A 20,295-nucleotide genomic window follows, 5' to 3' on the forward strand; every position below is an offset into this window, starting at 1 on the left:
ACTGCACCTTAACTCGCCACTACTGACCTATTTTTTTTCACAGCGTGACCCGAATTTTCCAGACAAATCTCCGCGTGCCAGCGTTCGTTCCGTCGGCAAGCTAACACACTGTCACGCTTGCTTTCACCGTGTACTGCCAGCGGAGCAGGCAGCACATACAGGCCAACCAAGGCGCAATCACTGCAAGGTGCAGCACAGATTTCATATTACGAAGGCATCGAGACAGTGACCTAATTGTCGAACAAAGCGCAATGTGAAGCGTTAACTTAAGACTGGGTTTCGAGTGGAAAACGCTACCATGACAAAATATCCTCACCTACACTGGATGGAAGCAGTCAATAAATTGGAAAAAGACCAAGTCCGACGGTGCCAGAGTTCCTCCCAATGTGATCGTGTACTTACTTGGCGGGACAGGGACCTTAGTTTCTTCTCAAGCTGACCGAGTTTTCTCCATCTGAAAGTGACCCACTTCTGTTCGGCCCTAATGGGCAACCTTTCCCAGCATTCATGGGAGAAAATGGCGGATTAAAAGCACTGTATATGTGTGCAATCACCAATTGATTTAACATACCTGCTGATACTTGACTTTAAGTTTTGTTTGTGTTCGTATGTATATAAATGCCCGTTTTTCAGTATCAACATCTGATCCAATTTATGCGGTGCAAACTTGCACTTGTCTATAATGAAATGCATAAACCATAAATTGTTGCATGACTTGAAATAGAAAAAAATAAATAAATAAAAAATCAAGCGTTTAGTATCGTGAGCCTTGCACTTGGTGCGACGGTGTCTACGCACACACAAACCAGACAGGCGAGAGAGTAATGGCTGAATAAAGGCATAAAGAAATTGACAAACTACGCTCTCTCTCTCTCTCTCTCTCTCTCTCTCTCTCTCTCTCTTGGTGTGTTTTTTTCTTTCTTTTTTTTATCATTTCATTTTATTCATCGATTGATCATTATCTTGATCTATGTTCATTTTCTTTGTTTTTTTGGGGGTTGGTTTTTGTTTTTTTTTACTCTCTCTCTCTTTCTATCTGTCCCCTTATATCTCTCTCCTCTTATCAGTTCTCCTCTAGTGTTGTACTGACAAATTAGCATTCATGTATCCATGACTATAATATGCATGCTGTACTGATGTAATGATTCCCCCTTTGTTTATGTTACTGTTTCCCCTTCGAGGGCTGCATGAAAAAAAACATTATTTTGCTGCTTACTATATTACTCTCAGAAAATAAATTTATTCAATTCAGTTCAATTCAATTCTCTCGTCTCTCCTCTCTCTCTCTCTCTCTCTCTCTCTCTCTCTCTCTCTCTCTATATATATATATATATATATATATATATATATATATGTGTGTGTGTGTGTGTGTGTGTGTGTGTGTGTGTGTGTGAGGTGCAAGTTTGATTACTGATGATGCCAGTATAATGCTTCGCTCTTGCTGGAGGCTTCTTTTTCTTTTTTTTTCTTTCTTTTTAGCTTTTGTGGGTTTTTTTTTTGTTTGTGTGTTTGTTGTTTTTTTTTTTTGTTTTTGTTTTTTTTGGTGTTTTTTAGTTTGTTTGTTTGTTTTTGGTTTGTTGTTTGTTTACTCCCCTGGTTTTACTTCTTATGTAGAGTATATATAGTATTAACTCCAACACCCTTTTCTGTAAAATGTCCACATATAATACTGAACACTTCCTTGCTGGAGTCAAAATAACATGCCTGCATTTTATCAGTATAGCATTTTCAAATTACTTGACGTCCTTGATAAAACTCACACACACACACACACACACACACACACACACACACTGACATATATATATATATATATATATATATATATATACACGTAATACTACCCCATTTATTGGGCCTATATGCGGCTGATTCTCTGCAATACAACTGAAGCACATAATACCCCATCTTCTCTATGATCTTTTAAAAATACCTTTCTAGCCTGTTAAATGTTTTTTCCAGGGCCTTCATAAAGCCTACATGACGCTTCCTTGATAGACTGTCTTTCATGATGAACTTATTCAATCCTTTCTACTTAGAGTTCAAGTTCATACAATATCCCCTTTGTGGAGTTGAAAAAAAATGCCTTCTCATTTCAAGGGATTATTTGTAACCCTCTCTCCGCCAAAGCCATACCAGTCCGGCTCAGTCTTCCAACAGCCTGTGAAATGTCCCCTCCTTTCTTTACCTTGTACAATATGACTGCCTTCCTCTGCCTGCCCGGCATAAGCTGCTCCTTTGTATTGTAATTACTGAACACTATGCCCCCCACCCGGACACCCCCCTCCACACCAGTTCACCGTGAGCTACCCCTTCCGCCGCCATTGATCCTTCTTGGAAATCAACGGTAGAATGAGGGTATGCTTGCAAATTAACCAGGTCATTATCATCCTTTTTTCTTAACTGCGTCAGTGTAACAATTCAAACACATTATCTTGCCGTGTGTCACCTGTGTGTGTGTGTGCAGATTTTTCTGCCTGCGTATTCAGTGCAACATTCCCGCATACTCTATTCCTTCAAGTGCGTAGGTATATATTACTACACGGCCAGCCCACCTACCCATATGCCGGCGAGCCCAAAATAAAATGAAGTGTTCCCTTCTGTCTCCACCAGAACCTGTATTTCAAGTTGTTCAGTTCCGTCTTTGTCATCAGTGATAATGATGACAACATCAGTAGTAGTAGTAGCCGACAGCAGTAATAGTCAGTCAGTAGTAGCAGTAGTACAATGTAATAGTAGTAGTAGTAGTAATGTAACAAAAACAATAATAATAACAATGAATGTGATTTTATGTAGCTCCAGACCACCACTGAGACTTCCAAACTGAACAGGGCTGTAGGCGCTTACAAAATTACTGTGCGCGCGCACGCACACACACACACACACACACACACACACGTATTTGTATTTCTTTTTATCACAACAGATTTCTCTGTGTGAAATTCGGGCTGCTCTCCCCAGGGAGAGCGCGTCGCTATACTACAGCGCCACCTTTTTTCTTTCTTTTTTCTGCGTGCAGTTTTATTTGTTTTTGTACTATCGAAGTGGATTTTTCTACAGAATTTTGCCAGGAACAACCCTTTTGTTGTCGTGGGTTCTTTTACGTGCGCTAAGTGCATGCTGCACACGGGACTTCGGTTTATCGTCTCATCCGACTGATGACTAGCGTCCAGACCACCACTCAAGGTCTAGAGTGGAGGGGGAGAAAATATCGGCGAATGAGCCGTGATTCAAACCAGCGCGCTCAGATTCTCTCGCTTCCTAGGCGGACGCGTTACCTCTAGGCCATCACTCCACGTGACACGAGAGAGAGAGAGAGAGAGAGAGAGATGTATCCCTACTGACAAGAACAGGTACCTTTACGGCACTCACATGATTATAATTGTTGTAACTGAAAGGCTCAAAACTCCCGGTGACAGAAAGAAACACTTCACCAGTACATTGCTATGTAAAGCCGTAGCGGTCTGTACGTTATCTCATCGTCCCAGAAGTATTATTATATAACATCACTTGAAATATTGTTCGTCAGTTCTTCATGAGTCTGTCTAAAGCTCTCTCCTTCCAAATCGTCGGATCTGATACCTCCACAACCTTTAGTAATAAATAAGTAATAAATAGAATCATTATAATTAATTAATTAATGACTGACTGATTGACTGAATGAATTTACGTCTTGAATGAAGGAAGTAGGATGGGCTTTTTTTTTTTTTTTCTTTTTTTTCTTTTTTTTTAATAACATCCAGCCCTCAGGGGGAAAAAACACTCTGCCCACAAGTTTCCGTAGTCTTGACACCGGAAACCAGAAAGAATCACCCCTGAAAGATACCTTTTTACATTCGGCTCTGACGGGCGCAACAGCCGCGTCACGGTTAAAGCGTTGAACTTTCAATTTGAGGGTCCCGGGTTCGAATCCCTGTCAGGGCGCCTGGTGGGTTAAGCTGGGGCCAGTGGAGATTTTTCCGATCTCCCAGGTCAACAGATGTGCAGACCTGCCAGTGCCTGAACCGGCCCCTTTCGTTGTATATGCATGCAGAAGATCAAATACGACGTTAAAGATCCCGGTGTAAACCATCAGTGTCAGCGTTCGCGGGTGGGTCAAGTCAGTTATAGAATGCAGAAGATCAAAATTAATACGCACGTTAAAGATCCCCTGAAACAAAAGAAACATACTAGTGTAGTTACTGAAACATTCGGCCCGGGCGCACGCTCACACACTTACATACAACTGAGTACATCGTAACTTCACGCATCATACGTAGTACATACATACATGCATGCATACACGTGCACTGAAAAATCTATCGACAAGCGAAAACATGTGCCAGGTTTTATTGACCAGAAAGTGACATTTCACAGTAACTGTGACTGTGATATTTTTTCAGATTTAAAATGAATGTGGTATTTCATCTACCCTGACTAGCCGGCTTTTTTATGTCAGTTTTAAAATACCCGGCATTTTAGTCGATCTAACAAATGCATGTTGAATAAAGTTCCGGAATTCTTTATACCAAACAATCAATTGTGATTTTAAGAAAAATTTAAAAGGATGGCAAACAGTTCCAGTGTGATCACAGTGTGCATGGCTTGACTTCAACTGAAAGCTGTATTCTAGGGGGAGGAATTTACAGTTGTTGTTCATGAAAGCGAGTTTGTTGCTGTTTCTGGGAAAACTATACCAACCGATAATAACAGAAGGGCAGCTCGGGCCAGTTATGACTCTGTGCACCAACGGAGCGTGAAAAGAAGAATCAGAGTGTCCAGTGCCGGATACTATTATGTATTCAGCAGTGGAAATTGAGCAGGATAAAAAAAAAACAAAAAAAAAACGAAACAAAACAAAACACACACACACACACACACACACACACACACACACACACACACACACACACACACACACAACAAAAAACAACAACAAACAAACAAATAAACACACCAAAAAAAACAACCAAAAAACCCAACTATTTACAATTTAACAGCATGATTATATGATCCGTTCTATAACGTCAATTTGCACTGGCAGAAAGCGATTTCCCAGAGAGAGATAGAGAAATGGAGGATTATATCATAAGAAGTATATAGCGAGGATACTCATAGATAAGCGCTTGCTCACATGCGCTTTATTTCACACAGTCCTCGCCCTTAATAGGGTCTACACTATAATACGCAATACTAAATGATACAAGGCATGAGTATGATATTTATAACATATACAGAGATAAGAAGCTCACATATAAAACGTAAGATTCCAAGGACGGAGAGAGAGAGAGAGAGAGAGAGAGAGAGAGAGAGAGAGAGAGAAATGATGGTTAGCATATAATTCGGGAAACACAACATACAGAGACGATAACTGGTAATGACACCCAATCAACTTGTATTTTTCTTTGTTGTTAACTCCGCGAATAAACCAAAAGACGAGCTGAAAAGATCCATCAAAGAAGAATAATCATAGTTAACTGCATTCCATTTTCAGATTCAAAGAGTAACCTCCCATAACACTGTTCCATTGCGTGAAAGGGAGAAGCATGAAATATGAAACAGTGCCAACACAGCTCAAAAGGTGTAAAAGGGGGAAGTTTCGAACATCCGGCAGTAGAGTAGATAAGTAATACCCCCAGTGACCATTGATCAGTGTCCGAGATGGTGATCGCAGGTATAACGGTGAACAGTAAGTGAAATTTCAAATTTCGTTTTGTACTGTTACTTTGTTTTCTTTGTTCTGCCAAGATCATTATCTGTAGTAAATGTGACAAACATTTCTAGACGAATATCACAATAACACAGTCCAGTCACTTAGAAACAAGGTTTGTTTGTTCTGCCAAGATCATTTCAGTTGTGAATGTGACAAACATTTCAAGACGAATATCACAATCATACAGTCCAGTCACTTAGAACAAAGTAGTATAGGCAGCATTGATGCAGAATTTCTTTCTTTTTGAAAGAGCAGATATGATAGAGGGTGCCGGCCTGTATTATTCCCAATATGAAACACGTAATGGTCCTTTTATGAAACACTGTTTCATATTAAGGAACCGTATTTCATAAAAGTGACTAATCAGTGCAGAAGATGTTTTGCTGTCGTAGCTACGTATTGCGTGCGTCACGTAGCGGGTTTTTTTTGTTGTTGTTTGTTTGTTTTGTTTTGTTTTTTTACGTCACATGACTGGCTTATTCTCTGTTCTACTGTGCGTTAAGAATGATTCCAAACGTATAATCTTATTGTGCCACGACACGGTTTAAGTAATACTGTGTGTGTGTGTGTGTGTGTGTGTTTGCAGCACCTGGTCAACTGGTAGCCTGCATGATGGAGACCTGCCCTGTTTACTTGTCCCCTGCCCATTGCACCAGACTGTGTACGCAACATTGAATCTATGATTCTCTTTATGAAAACATGTGAACTGGAAAACAGAACTCAACTTGAAGATTTCACTGATTATATTTCACGATTTGATTGCCTGTCGTTGCTTTTTGTTGACACTAAGACTGGCAGACAGGATACCGTGCTTATTTATTGAAGTTTTCAATGATTTAGGATATTAAAAAATTACATAATTTTATCGTAAATATTTGTCATACCAGCTGTTCAGGAGGAAAAAAGTTGTTGTAAACGTTCTGACAATGTACGAGTCTTTCCTGATGATGACTAATTAAGTATGATTGTTTGATAGAGATGTGTTACAAGATACTATAAATAACTGCAAGTTGGAACACTTGATACAGTCTCTGAAGGATTTCATGGCAGTGTTTATTTGTTTGATGATATAAAATATGTTTATATCAAAATAAGTATAACATACTGTAATGCCCTTTTAGCTGGACATTTAATGCATGCAGTGTTTATTTGTTTGATGATATAAAATATGTTTATATCAAAATAAGTATAACATACTGTAATGCCCTTTTAGCTGGACATTTAATGCATGCACTAAAATACTTGATAATTTCATGTGGTGATGCGAGCCAACTTTGTGATCTGCTGGACAGTGAAGAACGTGACTGCGCATGTGTTGAAAGTAAAATCTCAGCGACTCGCAGACTGAAAATTGTATGTGTAAATGATTTTATATATGTAATTTGATTAGAAGGCATGGAAAATACACAGATATTATGTATATATGAACTTATATGACTGTACCATTGTTAATATAAGATACATTCGCCAAGTCGTGAACAAAAAAGTTAACGACGATTACACTGTTAAACACTCTGTTGCTGTGCGCTGGGGTGTGCATAGTCCTTTTCTCAGGTGCTGCTGGAGGTTGTGGGCTGCTGCACAAAGGAGTCATCTACTTCAGACCATTGATGCTGAAAGGCCAACATATGTTTACATGATGACTCATGTGACCTCATTTAAGTAAATGACGTATTACATGGTTATGACGTAGGACTTGTAAGTTTTAAAAAAGACAGAGAAAAAAAACTTAGACTTATTCGGCTGAAGAAATATTCGGAAGAGATCGTTGCAATACAACGTCAGCGAAAAAAAGGCCAACGATTGCTTAATTTTTCTTGTTGGAAGAGGCTTTCTGTGTAAGCTATTTCATGCAGCCAAGACAATCTGGTTAAACTTAAGTAATGTTGCACTGATGAACAACGTAGTCTGATCTATCCTGAGGTTTAATACCAGAAAATACTGTCATCATTTATGTTATTTCATACAGTACAATCTGGTTAAACTTAAGTAATGTTGCAAAGATGAGCAACATAGTCTGATCTATTCTGAGGTTTAATACAAGAATAATACTATCATCATTTATGTTGCTTCATATAGTTTGTATTCTGTTTCTCTGTGTGTGTGTGGGGGGGGGGGTTGTTTTTTTTGTGGGTTTTTTTTTGTGTGTGTGTGTGTGTGTTGTTGTTTTGTTGTTGTTTTTTTTGTTTGTTTTCATCTTTTTTTTCGTTTATTTTTTTCTCAAGGGCTGACTAAGCGCGGCAGATGTGGTGTAGCGTATATGGATTAGTCCGAACGCAGTGACGCCTCCTTAAGCTACTGATACTGTTTCAGATAGCTAAGTTATTTTAATTGTTTATGTTTAATTTTGGTGTAAAATACTATTGCTGTTATATCCTCCATGCCCTGAAAGAGGTGAAAGGATTAAATATTCTTGATCTTGATTCGTGTGTGTGTGTGTGTGTGTGTGTGTGCAGTATGCGTGTGCGCGTGTGTACGTGCGCCGGCGAGCGCGCGCGCGTCTTTTGTGTGTGTGTGTATATGTGTGTGTGTGTGTGTGTACTGTGGCTCAGTTTCATCTCTGAAATATTCATTTCATTCTGGATCATTTAGACTGCTCACAGAGCTTTATCTTGTTGATATGCGCAGAACAAAAAAGAACCATGACGTCAGAAGAGATGTCACAAGCAAGGAAAATGTTTGCGCATGCTTACGTTCGAGATGAAAATCCGGATGAATGTTTTGAAGTGATGCTTTTAAGTCAGTGAAGCACTATTAGATGTGTGTGTGTGTGTGTGTGTGTGTGTGTGTGTGCGCGTAGGTTGTTCCCCCCACCCTCACCCCCCACACACCCTCCCCTGGTTCCGTTTCAGTTTTTCGGCACAGTTTGTCACGAGTAAGGTATTGTTGGTGATATTTCACATTAGGCACTGACACAATGCCACATTAGCAGCACGTGGTCCTAACATGAAACTGCACGCATTTCATATTTGGCCGACCAGACATGTTTCATATTCGGTGCAAGTAGACCGAATATGAAACATGGCTTTTTCATTTTTGAAAGAAGTTTTGCTTATTTGATTTATATGTCAAAAGTGTTGTTAGTTTTTTCATGTTCCAATTACATTGATTAGAATTCAATAAAATCAATGCATCAGGCCTGGTTCTTTGTTTATTTGCATGGCTGTAAGACCGGTTTCACTGAGTTGGCTTAAAGTGTTTCATATTTGGTGTTTCTCCCCAACATTGCTGTGAATGTGCGTGCCCAGTGGCGGTGTGTGTGTGTGTGTGTGTGTGTGTGTGTGTGTGTGCCTCAGTGTCGTCAGTGTGTGTCAGTGCGTCTGCGAGCGTGCGCCCGGTGTCACACTGAATGTGTGTGTGTCTGTGCGTCAGCCTGAGTGTGTGCCGTGCCCCTGTGTCACGGTAATATAAGCATCAGTACTGCTGATGTGTATATGCTTACGAGATGCTAAACTGAGGGTAAAATTCTGTCGTATCTTTAACCGTGATATAATCATAATTTCAAGTTCAATTTGCTCTGCATCCCCCCACCCGCTCCCACTTTTTTCGCGTATAAATCCTTTCACTGAATAACTCGTAACCCACGGCAGCACAGTTGGTCAGTAATAAAATTAATATTAAAGAAATGTTTTCTTCAGTTCTGTTCTACTGACTCGGAGGTGACCGTGTTTTAATGTGTGTGGTTCAATATTGTTGTTTTTTTAATGGTTATTTGAGGTTCCTTCCCGTGGTTAAGAAATTTGACTGTGTAATTATTAGGTCACGATGGTTGTTCGCGGCGCAGCGAAAGTGACTCGAGCAACGACCGTAACTGCGCTCATCGGCTCACGGGGTCCACGGTGTCAGTCCTCAAACAGGAAAAAGGAAAAATCATATAACAGTCTTTCGCCCGACCTGTTACCTTTAACTCTTAAACGTTAATCAATAGAAATAATAATAATAAATCAAATAATAAAATGATAAGAATAAAAAAGATGCGAACTTAAGCCGATTCGACCAGCATAGGTAGTGTGCGCATCACTGACTGAGCGTTTCCTGCCGTCAGGTAAATGTTTGGAAAAAAGAACTCGAATACGATTGATGTAACTTTGTCAAATCAATAATCCTACCACCACTAGCCCAATCGATCCGCTCACCCCCCACCCTCACCATTCAGCGTTCCTCTTATTTGAAACTGGCGTTAATGGAAACAGCGATCCGGCGTTTCGTGATAACAGTAAAATTTGGTATATATCTTTTCTTTTTATCCAAGAAGAAGAAAAAAAACTTACAAGAAAGAAGTAAAAACTAATATTACACCAACCTAACACACTCAGTTGTGTTGAGATATCAGTACACCAACCTAACACACTCAGTTGTGTTGAGATATCAGTGTCGATGACCAAGTATGGACAAACTTTTCTGGAGAAGACGTGGCAAGCAGGTATTGCTATCCGAAAAGCGTCATTATGTCTCAATTATTCACTTAATTCATACCCACTCTGCTCCCACTACTCAACCATTACCCACACATACAATGACGACTACAAATAATAACCTGTTCAGTTTCACTTTCGAACTACTTTCAAAGACATGCCAGATCTGTCATATCAAGCCGAGAGTAGAGTTACCGCCCTTAGAGCTCTCACCAGAGGCGCCAGGTACTTCCCCTGGCGACCCCGTCAAGTGCTTGGTTGCCGTTAACAACAACACCCGGACAGTGTGTAGCAACGCCGTGGGAGAGAGAGAGAGAGAGCTCGCAGCAGACACTCATCAGACCATTGTCCGAGTCTCCCTCTATCCGCGCTGAAAATGGCGACTTTGATGAGCGTAGAGGTGCCGCCAGAGCGTGCTCCCGAGCCCGCCGTGAATCCCAACCCTCAGATGGAGCTCACGTACACGGGAAACACGGGAAACGACATGGGCATCTCCACCATGGGTTTTCGGGCCGCTAAGTACAACCCCAGTGAGTGGCATGAGAGCAACTATTCCAAGTACTACCAGTCCTTCGTGGACAGGGATCAGGCGGAGAGGGTTCGTCACGAGTCCAAACGTACGAGGAATGAAACGGAGGCCACAACCAACAAGACACAGGTATGTGTGTGTGTGTGCGTGCGTGCGTGTGTGTGTGCGTGCGTGCGCGCGCGCGCGTGTGTGTGTGAGATTTAAATGATGTTATGTCAATATCGTCTCAAATGTGACTGTCCCAGTGTTGCCATGTCAACCTGACTGACATGATCTAATAAACAAACCCACAACTGTTGCCACAAGAAACACAGGAAGGGTGTCATTCTCATTATGATCATGTGACCTATTAATAAAACCTGAAACTGTGACAAGCTGGTATGCTGTAATTTTGTTTAAATGTTTGTGTGTTTGGTCTGTCATGGAAATGAATCATGTTACCAATGAAACAAAACTGTGACCCGGACAAGCTCAAAGCTTGTTTAAATGTTTCTGTTTGGCCTGCCATAAAAGTGAAGAGCACAGTTCTTATTCATATCTCAGTAACATGTATATTTGTGTGTATGTGTGCACAGAAGTATATGTATGCAAGTGTGAATGTTTGTGTATATATTTAATGACTGTGTCACTTTTTCATATTTCATATTTCCACTGGAAACTTTAGTTTTTTCTCTGTTCCTTCTACATCTTTCTTAAAAAGCCATCTTAAAAAAAGAAATTTTGTGACAAAATATACTTTTTCGTAATATATTATGACTGTGCAGCAATGTGTGTGTGTGTGTGTGTGTGTGTGTGTGTGTGTGTGTGTGTGTGCAACTGCTGTCATGGTATAACAATGGCAAGTATGAAAACATAAACCAGTACTTTCACTGTTGTAAAATAAAGTATAATTGTCACTGTTATTCAGTTGTTTATCATCTTTTTCATGAGTATCTATCCTCAGACATCAAGTTCCCATTGCTTTTTTTTGTTTTTGTTTTATCTCTTATCAGTAGTGCATTATTTTTTAACTTGCCGATCCTCCTTCATCCACAGTCTGACGTCACCAAGAAGTTAGCAGAGCGATGCAAGGATATCGACTTCTGGAAAGCAGAGCTGGAGCGTGAAATCCGTGACGTGATTGATGAAACTGACCTGCTTCTGGCACAGAAGAAGCGTCTGGAAAACGCTCTGCGAGCAACAGAGGTTCCCCTGCACATTTCCACTGACAACCTCAACTGTCGTCAGCGACGTCAGGGACTTGACCTTGTACAGGATGATGTGGAGATCTCTCTGCTTAAGGTCAGTTTTCTAGGATGTGTTTTGTCACAGACTTCACAGTGGAGATCTCTGTGCTTAAGATTTTTTCTAGGATGTGTTATGTCACAGATTTCATAGTGGAGATCTCTGTGCTTAAGATTTTTTCTAGGATGTGTTTTGTCACAGACTACATAGTGGAGATCTCTCTGCTTAAGGTCAGTTTTCTAGGATGCGTTTTGTCACGGACTTCATAACTCATGTGTACATGGTTTGTATCACCTTCACCTCATTGTTCTGTAGTGATGCTAGCTACCAGTTCTTAGCCATTCCCTGCTGTGGGACAGTATATTCCATCAGTGTACAAAACTGCAAGATCTGTGGGAAAATGTTATAAACTTGTTCTTCAGTGATGTGTATGTTGTGGGAGAATGGTATATATTTTGTGGAGGTGGTTAGTGGGTGGTTCCTGTTACATGTTATTATTGATGATGATTGTTATTACTGATCTTGTTGTCAAAGATAAACTGTACTTTTGCCATTTTGCTCCAGCATTTTGTTCTTTTTTCATACATATTTTCATTACTATAGAGATCCATGTCTTCAGAATATCACTCTATATATTCTTGGTGAAAAATATATATTAATGTCAAATGAAGCGGTATGTCATATCCTTAAGATGATTGAAAGTAGTCAGTGTATATTGTAAGAATGTTGCAGGAGTTACAGGCATTACATCTTTTTGTTAACCAATAATCTTTTCTTTCAGGAAGTTGAAATCATCAACAATGTTAGGGATTTGCTCCAGAATACCATCTCTCAGGCTGAGAAGCAAATCAGGTGAGTCAACAGATGGCTTAAAACCATTATTAATCAAGGCATAAATGAGAGTTTGTATACTTTGAATTGTTAAATTCCATCATGCCTTAAATGTGGAATATAAGTTTTGATTAGTTTGGTCAGTTCATTCTTCACCAATATTCAATTATCAACATGGTCATAATTAAAGGGTTTCACTGATGATTCACATCCATGTATCCAAGGCAGAGAGAAAAGGAGGACTACCCCTGAATTGTATAAGTGTGATTTAGTTTTGAAAACTTGATTTTTTTCAAGTAGTTATTTAAATAAATTCCACACACAAGTTTCATACCAGTATTCTGAATATTCTATAAGATCATGACTGAGGAATATTTGCTTATACATAAATTCATTTGAAACATAAGTTTACCAGTGAATATGAGAAAGGAATATTTACTTAGCTGATGAACAATTGATTTGTGTTGTGACTGATTCTGCCTTCCTGATCTTATTTCATTTCTTTGAGGTGACATTTATAACTGTTTATGAATAAATCAACCCAAACCAATTTTGAAATAATCATTTACAAACTGTAACAACTGTTCAAATGAGATTTTTTTTTCCCACTTGGTACAAACATTCACACAAGTCATGGAATAATATGATTTGAAGCAAATAGTACCCACCAGCATATGAACTGGTATCATTTTCTTCCTATTTGTAGAAAGGGCAAGTGTTAAAGTAAAAACAGTATGTGTTTAGTTGAAAGAGCAGCTCAAAACATGTGCGCTGATGCTTGAGCATTTTTGGTCCCCATATCCAGACAGAGAAAACATTGTGAAAGTTAAGTGTTAATGCATTCCACAACACATGCATTGATACTTGAACATGATTTTTCATTCCCATTTGCAGAAAGAGAACATGTTATCGAAGTTAGGAGTTAATCTGTAAAGATTCTAAAGTACACAAATTATGTGACAAAAGTGCCTTTTTCAGCATCTGAGAACTACTTGGTACAGGGCTGCACTGAAAGGCTGAATTCTAGAGACAGAGCAAACACTAAACACAGTGAATAGTGACAAGCGTCCTGTGCGCACAGGTATCTCCGAATTGCGAGGTGCAGGACTGCATTAAATGACTGAATTCCAGAGACAGAGCAAACTCAAAGCACACAGTTGTTGCAAGCATCCCTGTGTGTGCAGGTTGAACCGTGATGCCAAGCAGAACCTGGAGATGGACTGGAGTGACAAGAAGGAGGCGCTGGAAATTGATACCGGCTGTGGCGTGCTGAGGAACCATCACACCAACAAACAGTTCCATGATGGTGCCGCCAAGTTTGAGGAAATGTCAGTCACTGTCTGTACTTGATTTAGCTTAATGCCTTTTGTGTGTGTGTGTGTTTTTGTTGGGTTTTCTTTTCTTTTTTTTTTTTTTTTTTTGCTCTGCTTCTTACACATGCTGTTTTCTGTAACCCATTCTTGATTCGTTGATATTCAAGATATGGAGAAAAGGTGCCTAAGTGGCAGAGTAAAAAGTGTCATTCATGTAAAAGCCCTACTTGTAGTTACAAGTAAATTTGGAAGTTGCATCCCATGAACAAAGAAGAAGAAAAGCATTGATGTCTGTAGGCTGCAAGCAAATTGGAGAAACGCCTGCATCTAGAGTTTGTGGTGTATACCTTTCGCCAAGGATTATAACATGTGCACAAACAAGAAGTATTTATAATGTAAAGGACTGTGAAAAATGCAATGTTTTTAAATACCAGTGTATTCTTGTCTCAGATGAAAACATGTCATATTGATATGTATTTTCTTTATTTGATGCATACAGAAATATAATACTGTAAAGAATAATGCAGATGCTCTGCTGTGGACAGGGAAAAAAAATCAAATTTAAGAAAGTATTGGGAGCAGTTTTGAGTTTGTTAACCAGTAGTGTGCCTGTAAGACGTCAGCTGACGTCATTCAAACAGTGTTGCAATAGTACCTGTAAGACATCCACTGACGTCCTGCACAGATTTCAGTTTTTCTTTATGACGTCATTCAAACAGTGTTGCCATAGTACCTGTAAGACATCCACTGGCGTCCTGCATGGATTTCAGTTTTTCTTTATGACGTCATTCAAACAGTGTTGCCATAGCGCATGTAAGACATCCACTGACGTCCTGCATGGATTTCAGTTTTTCTTTATGACGTCATTCAAACAGTGTTGCCATAGCGCATGTAAGACATCCACTGACGTCCTGCATGGATTTCAGTTTTTCCTTATGACGTCATTCAGACAGTGTTGGCACAGTGCCTGTAAGACATCCACTAATGCATACAATTTTTTATCCTCACTTTGAAATGACTAAATAGTAATCTAGATTCAAAATGATTTGGGAAAAAAGCCCAGATTTAGAATCCACATTCATTTTTCTTCATAAAAACATTTACTTTTATTCTGTATCTCCTGTTGTGCTAGAAATTTTTTTAAAGTATTACTCCTAAATCCTGAAAATTCCTTAGCAAGGGGAGAGCAGTTTTTGTTGTTGTTGTTTTTATTTTTTTGTTTGTTTTTTTTGGACAAAATTCTCTTGCACTGAATGGGTAAATATAATATTTAAAAGTTTAGTAAGTACTGGCCCAGTATCGAGTTAAAAGCTAGTGTCTGGTTTTCAGACTTTCAATGAAAGTGTTACTGGTTGGAAGATTGACATATTTGGAATTGAAAACTGGAGTGTTTCTGTAGGAAGAACAACAGTTTTGGAATTGAACCTGATCTGGGGTGTCTAGTATTCAGACTTTTGAAAACATTATGTATTGGAAGAACAACATATCTGGGGTTGAACTTAATCTGGAGTGTCTAGTAATCAGGCCTTCAATAATATGTCATCTATTGGAAAAACAACAGTTTATTTAATTGGAAGTTTATTGGGAGTGTCTAGCACTCAGACTTTTGATGTTACCTGTTGGAAGAACGACATATTTGGAGTTGAACCTAATTTGCTCCTAACTGAACCTAATGTGGAGTATTTGCATTAAGACTTTCAATATCATGTTACCTATAGGAAGAATTGCATCTTTGGAACCGAACCTGATTTGGAATATTCATTATTCATACTTTCAGTCATCTTTGGAATTGAACCTAATTTGGAATATTCATTATTCATACTTTCAGTAACATTATTTGGAGTTGAACCTGACCTACTTCTTCTTCTGAGTTCGTGGGCTTCAACTCCCACGTTCACTCGTATATACGCGAGTGGGCTTTTTACGTGTATGACTATTTTTACCCTGCCATGTAGGCAGCCATACTCCGCTTTCGGGGGTGTGCATGCTGGGTATGTTCTTGTTTCCATAACCCACCGAACGCTGACATGGATTACAGGATCTTTAACGTGCGTATTTGGTCTTATGCTTGCGTATACACACGAAGGGGGTTCAGGCACTGGCAGGTCTGCACATATGTTGACCTGGGAAATCGTAAAAATCTCCACCCTTTACCCACCAGGCGCCGTCACCATGATTCGAACCCGGGATCCTCAGATCAAAAGTCCAATGCTTTAACCACTCGGCTATGGCGCCCGTCTGACCTGCTTCTAATCTCCTGTGTCTTGCAGTCAGAGCACCCCTGAGTCGTGGGCGCAGTACTCTCATGACAACATCGCACGGGCAGAGCATGAGCGCATGGCCTCCATCCAGCTGCGCACCCTGATCGACAACGTGTTGGAAGACACGTCTCGCGACATGCGCGAGCAGTGCGACACCGTTGACGTCAACTTCCAGAAGCGGGTCACAGAGATGGAGGATGCCAAGGCCAAGTTGGAGGAGAACTTGAAGAAGGTGAAAGAATTTAATTTTTGACTTTGATCATGATGGCATTGTTAAGCAGACATTAGACAGAGAGAACTTGAAAAAGGTGAAAGAAGTGAAGAATCAAAAAAATGTTTTTTCACTTTGATCATGATGGCGTTGTTAAGCAGACATTAGACAGAGAGAACTTGAAAAAGGTGAAAGAAGTGAAGAAGACCTTTGATGCAGAGAACATACAGAAGAAGTGAATAAGGTGAAAGGTGAAAGAACATAAAAACTTTCTTTTATACTTTGCTCATGGTGTTGTTGTTTAGCAGACATTTGACAGAGCATCATTTCCATCAAAAGAAAAAATGTTTAAAATGATTTTAAAATAGCCCTGAGAAGTTTTATTTTTAAAATGTGATATAAGAAAAATGGCATATTAAGAAGATATTTGATAAAGTATTATTCCTGTCAAAAGAAAAAAAAAAAACTTAAGAAAAAAACACTTATATGTGCAAAAAGTGCTTTCAAAACAGTCCTGTAGAGAGGATGTTTCTCTCCAGTGTGCAGTATAGTGCATGTACATTTTTTTTTAAAGTTGTGCACTTAAGTTTCATCTCCCAATTAAATTTTTGTTTAGACTCTTTGGACAGACAAAGTCTTTGTATAACAAGTGGGCCAAATGAACAGCAGAGTTGTGTTTTTGTTGTAGAGGTGTTCATATGACAAATTAATGTGTTAAATGAAGAGTGTGGCTGTGTTTGTTGTTCAGGTGTGCGGAGAGATTGCCCAGCAGGAGAAGAACATTGACAACCTGAAGGCTGCCATCAGAGCAAAGGAGGACCCCATGAAGGTGGCCCAGACACGCCTCAACTCCAGGACGTACAGACCGAATGTGGAACTCTGCAGAGACCCCGTCCAATATGCGTAAGTTGTCCTCATCTTCTTCATTGGCAGCTGCTTTTGGTTTTACATTTATTGTCCATTTAATGATTGTTGCTGTTTTCTCCTAAGACCAGTGACAAACTTTAAAGGCATTGAAGAAAATAAATATCTAATTCGTAAAGATTTTTCCATTGCTTTCAAGTGAATCTTTATCAAATTCATCAGAATCTGAAACAATGAATTTGGTAGAAGTCCCAATGAATGTATAGCATGAAATAATGAGGAAAAACCTAACAGAAGTCACAATGAGTACACAGCATGAAATCTAAAGAAATTGAATAAAAGTCCCAATGAACACATACCATGAAATGACCAGAAAAAAACTAATAGAAATTACAATGAGTACACAGCATGAAATCTAAAGTAATTAAATAGAAGTTCAACTTGACAAAAAATTCATTGGCACAAAATTTGCCAACAAAAACAAGAGCATGGCTGGTTCAAAAGTGGTGTAAAAATTACTCATTATATAAAAGCATACCAGTAGAAATTTTGAATTGCTGCCCACAAACACTGATAAAATACAGATAAACATGATCATATATGTGCCATGTTTGAGAATGTGGTACATCTAACACAATTACAACATTGTATTAAAAGAAAAAGATTCATCTTATGTGCCAGTGCTCTCATGGGCCAGAAAATACAAGACTGGCGTGTTGTTTTTTCATTGGTTTTACTGAAAATCTGTTGAGGCCACTTTACAAAACACATGAATAAAGGTTATTAACTCACTCCGGACGATGGAACGCTATAGCGTTCCTGACATAAGGTAGTTTTCCAGACGATGGAACGCTATAGCGGTTTTGACAATTAAAATTTTTTCCACATTTTCCTCATGGGGTAGCATAACATTTGCAGCTACACTGGGCATTGTGAATGTGTCAAGGGTCGAATGGAAAGTTTCTTCATGAGATTCCGTAACAACACACTACTCGGCGAGCCAGCAAGTTCAGGACCCCACACAACAAGCTAATCTGCATACGCATCGAAAATGGCGTCACAGGCGATACAAGTGGAAATTTTTGGAGCCAACTAGATCACAACAGCGGCTTTTACCACTGCTGAAGTGATTGAAATGCTTCGAACTGAAGGTTTCAACATCGACGAGGATGATGAAGACGTTGAATAAAGTATCTGTAGTGAAGAAAGCTACTGGCAAGTATTGATAGTGATTCAGCTTCTGAGAGCAGTGAAGAGATAGGGGGGTGGGCATTCACATGATGTGAGGAGAGTGGTCAGTGGGTCAAGTACAGTAAGTTTCATTCAGTTACTTTATGATTTGTATTTTTTGTGATTTTTTTCCTAACCCTAACAAATGGGTTATCTGTTGGGAAAAGCAAGGGAGAGAACTATTCGCCCGCAGTGAGTTAAAGTTTCACTTTGATTGAATGCAGGGTTCAGCAAGACTTGTCCCCATCATTAAATTACATTTGAAAAAAAAAGTCCTCTTCAGGCATCAGTTTTCCAGACTTAAAATTTTCTTACTACAACTCATTTAACTGGCCTTTTATTTCAGCATTATACTTACAAAAATATTTCTTAAATTTGAAAGAAATTATTGAATGGTTTTGAAGACAGTTCAATTCCTGATAGAATTTGGTTTGTGTCTTGGTTGTGAAGACCGTGTGATTCCTGATGAAATTTGGCTTGTGTATCGCTTCTCCCAGCATTTCCAATCACACCCCTCCATCACTGTGTGCAGGCTGGTGAGCGAGGTGAACGAGATCTGCCAGTCCATCGATGCCCTAAAGAACCAGCTGAACCAGGCTGAGAACTCCCTCAAGGACCTGCAGGACAACCGCATGTCACTAGAGAAAGAGATCTCTGTGAAGAAAAACAGCATCTTCATCGACAGGGACAAGTGCATGACCGTGCGCACACGATACCCCTCCACCATCAAACTCCAGGGCTACCAGTAATTGTGAAATCTGAACTGATTATGTCTTCATTCATTTTCAAACACTTGTCTCCTTTTTGGACCTGTTTTTTGCTCTGTTCTGCCAATCCAGCTTGGCATTTGCTCTGTTCAGCTGGTCCAGCTAGGAGCATTTATTTTTCTTTGAGAATTAAGAACGAAATTTATGGTCCATTGGTAAACACATCTTTCAAAGCTGTTACTACTGATTCACAACTAATCTTTCCTGTTCCCCACAGTCTGGTTTGCATACATGCATTTCACGTCCTGATCCCACTGCTGTTATCATGTGCAAAATTTTGACCTCCAGTTTTTGATCCCATTTATTTTTATGGAAGTATCATGTATATATTTGTTGTAGAATGAGTGCTGAATCAACTCGTAAAACCATGCTGACTTTGCCTTTAAACTGACATTGCTGCCTTTTTTAAAATTTCTTTATGTACATATCTGAAAACTACAGTTTCAGCTTCTGTGTTTGGAGATGTGGTTTTCTGGCTGTACTTTCTGTCTGGCCGTCTTTCCCGAAGTCTTGTGAAGAATGTTGCTGTGCGGTGTATGTTGCTTTTTTCAGTATTACAATTGCCATGTCCACAGCAGTTAGATTGTCAGTGATAAAGAAGCCTTTATATCTGCTGAATTTAAACAAAGAGATCATATTAGATACTGTGACCAATACACTGAAAAAACAAACCAACCCCTTGTAATGTGTCCTAATGTGTGCGTGTGTGTGTGTGTGCAATATATACTCTTAACTCAGACATGCCAGCATATACTAGAACCATTAATCATACATCTCCACAGAAAGAGAAAATGTATCTTCAGAAGTATGAATCTGTGAATGATATGGATACTTATATAGCAACTATCCTCTGTCTGAGACCAAGCTCTAAGCGCTTTACAATTTCGGGTTCATTTGCAAATCAGGTTGCCTAGCTGGGTAGAGCTGACTGATGGCTGCCATTGGCACTCATCATTCG

General features: G+C 39.4%; 1 protein-coding gene across 1 annotated transcript; it reads left to right on the forward strand.

Annotated features, from left to right (window-relative positions):
* Nucleotides 1-10,370: 10,370 nt before the first annotated feature.
* LOC143292391 (tektin-4-like) lies at nt 10,371-20,012 on the forward strand. Its single transcript, XM_076602618.1, has 7 exons — nt 10,371-10,765; nt 11,672-11,917; nt 12,642-12,712; nt 13,876-14,019; nt 16,275-16,497; nt 17,225-17,379; nt 19,103-20,012. Exons 1-7 carry the CDS (start codon nt 10,484-10,486, stop codon nt 19,317-19,319), a joined length of 1,338 nt encoding a protein of 445 aa, XP_076458733.1. The 5' UTR covers nt 10,371-10,483; the 3' UTR covers nt 19,320-20,012.
* Nucleotides 20,013-20,295: the final 283 nt, after the last annotated feature.

Source organism: Babylonia areolata, chromosome 18 (genome assembly GCF_041734735.1).
Source record: "Babylonia areolata isolate BAREFJ2019XMU chromosome 18, ASM4173473v1, whole genome shotgun sequence".
NCBI lineage: Eukaryota > Metazoa > Mollusca > Gastropoda > Neogastropoda > Buccinidae > Babylonia > Babylonia areolata.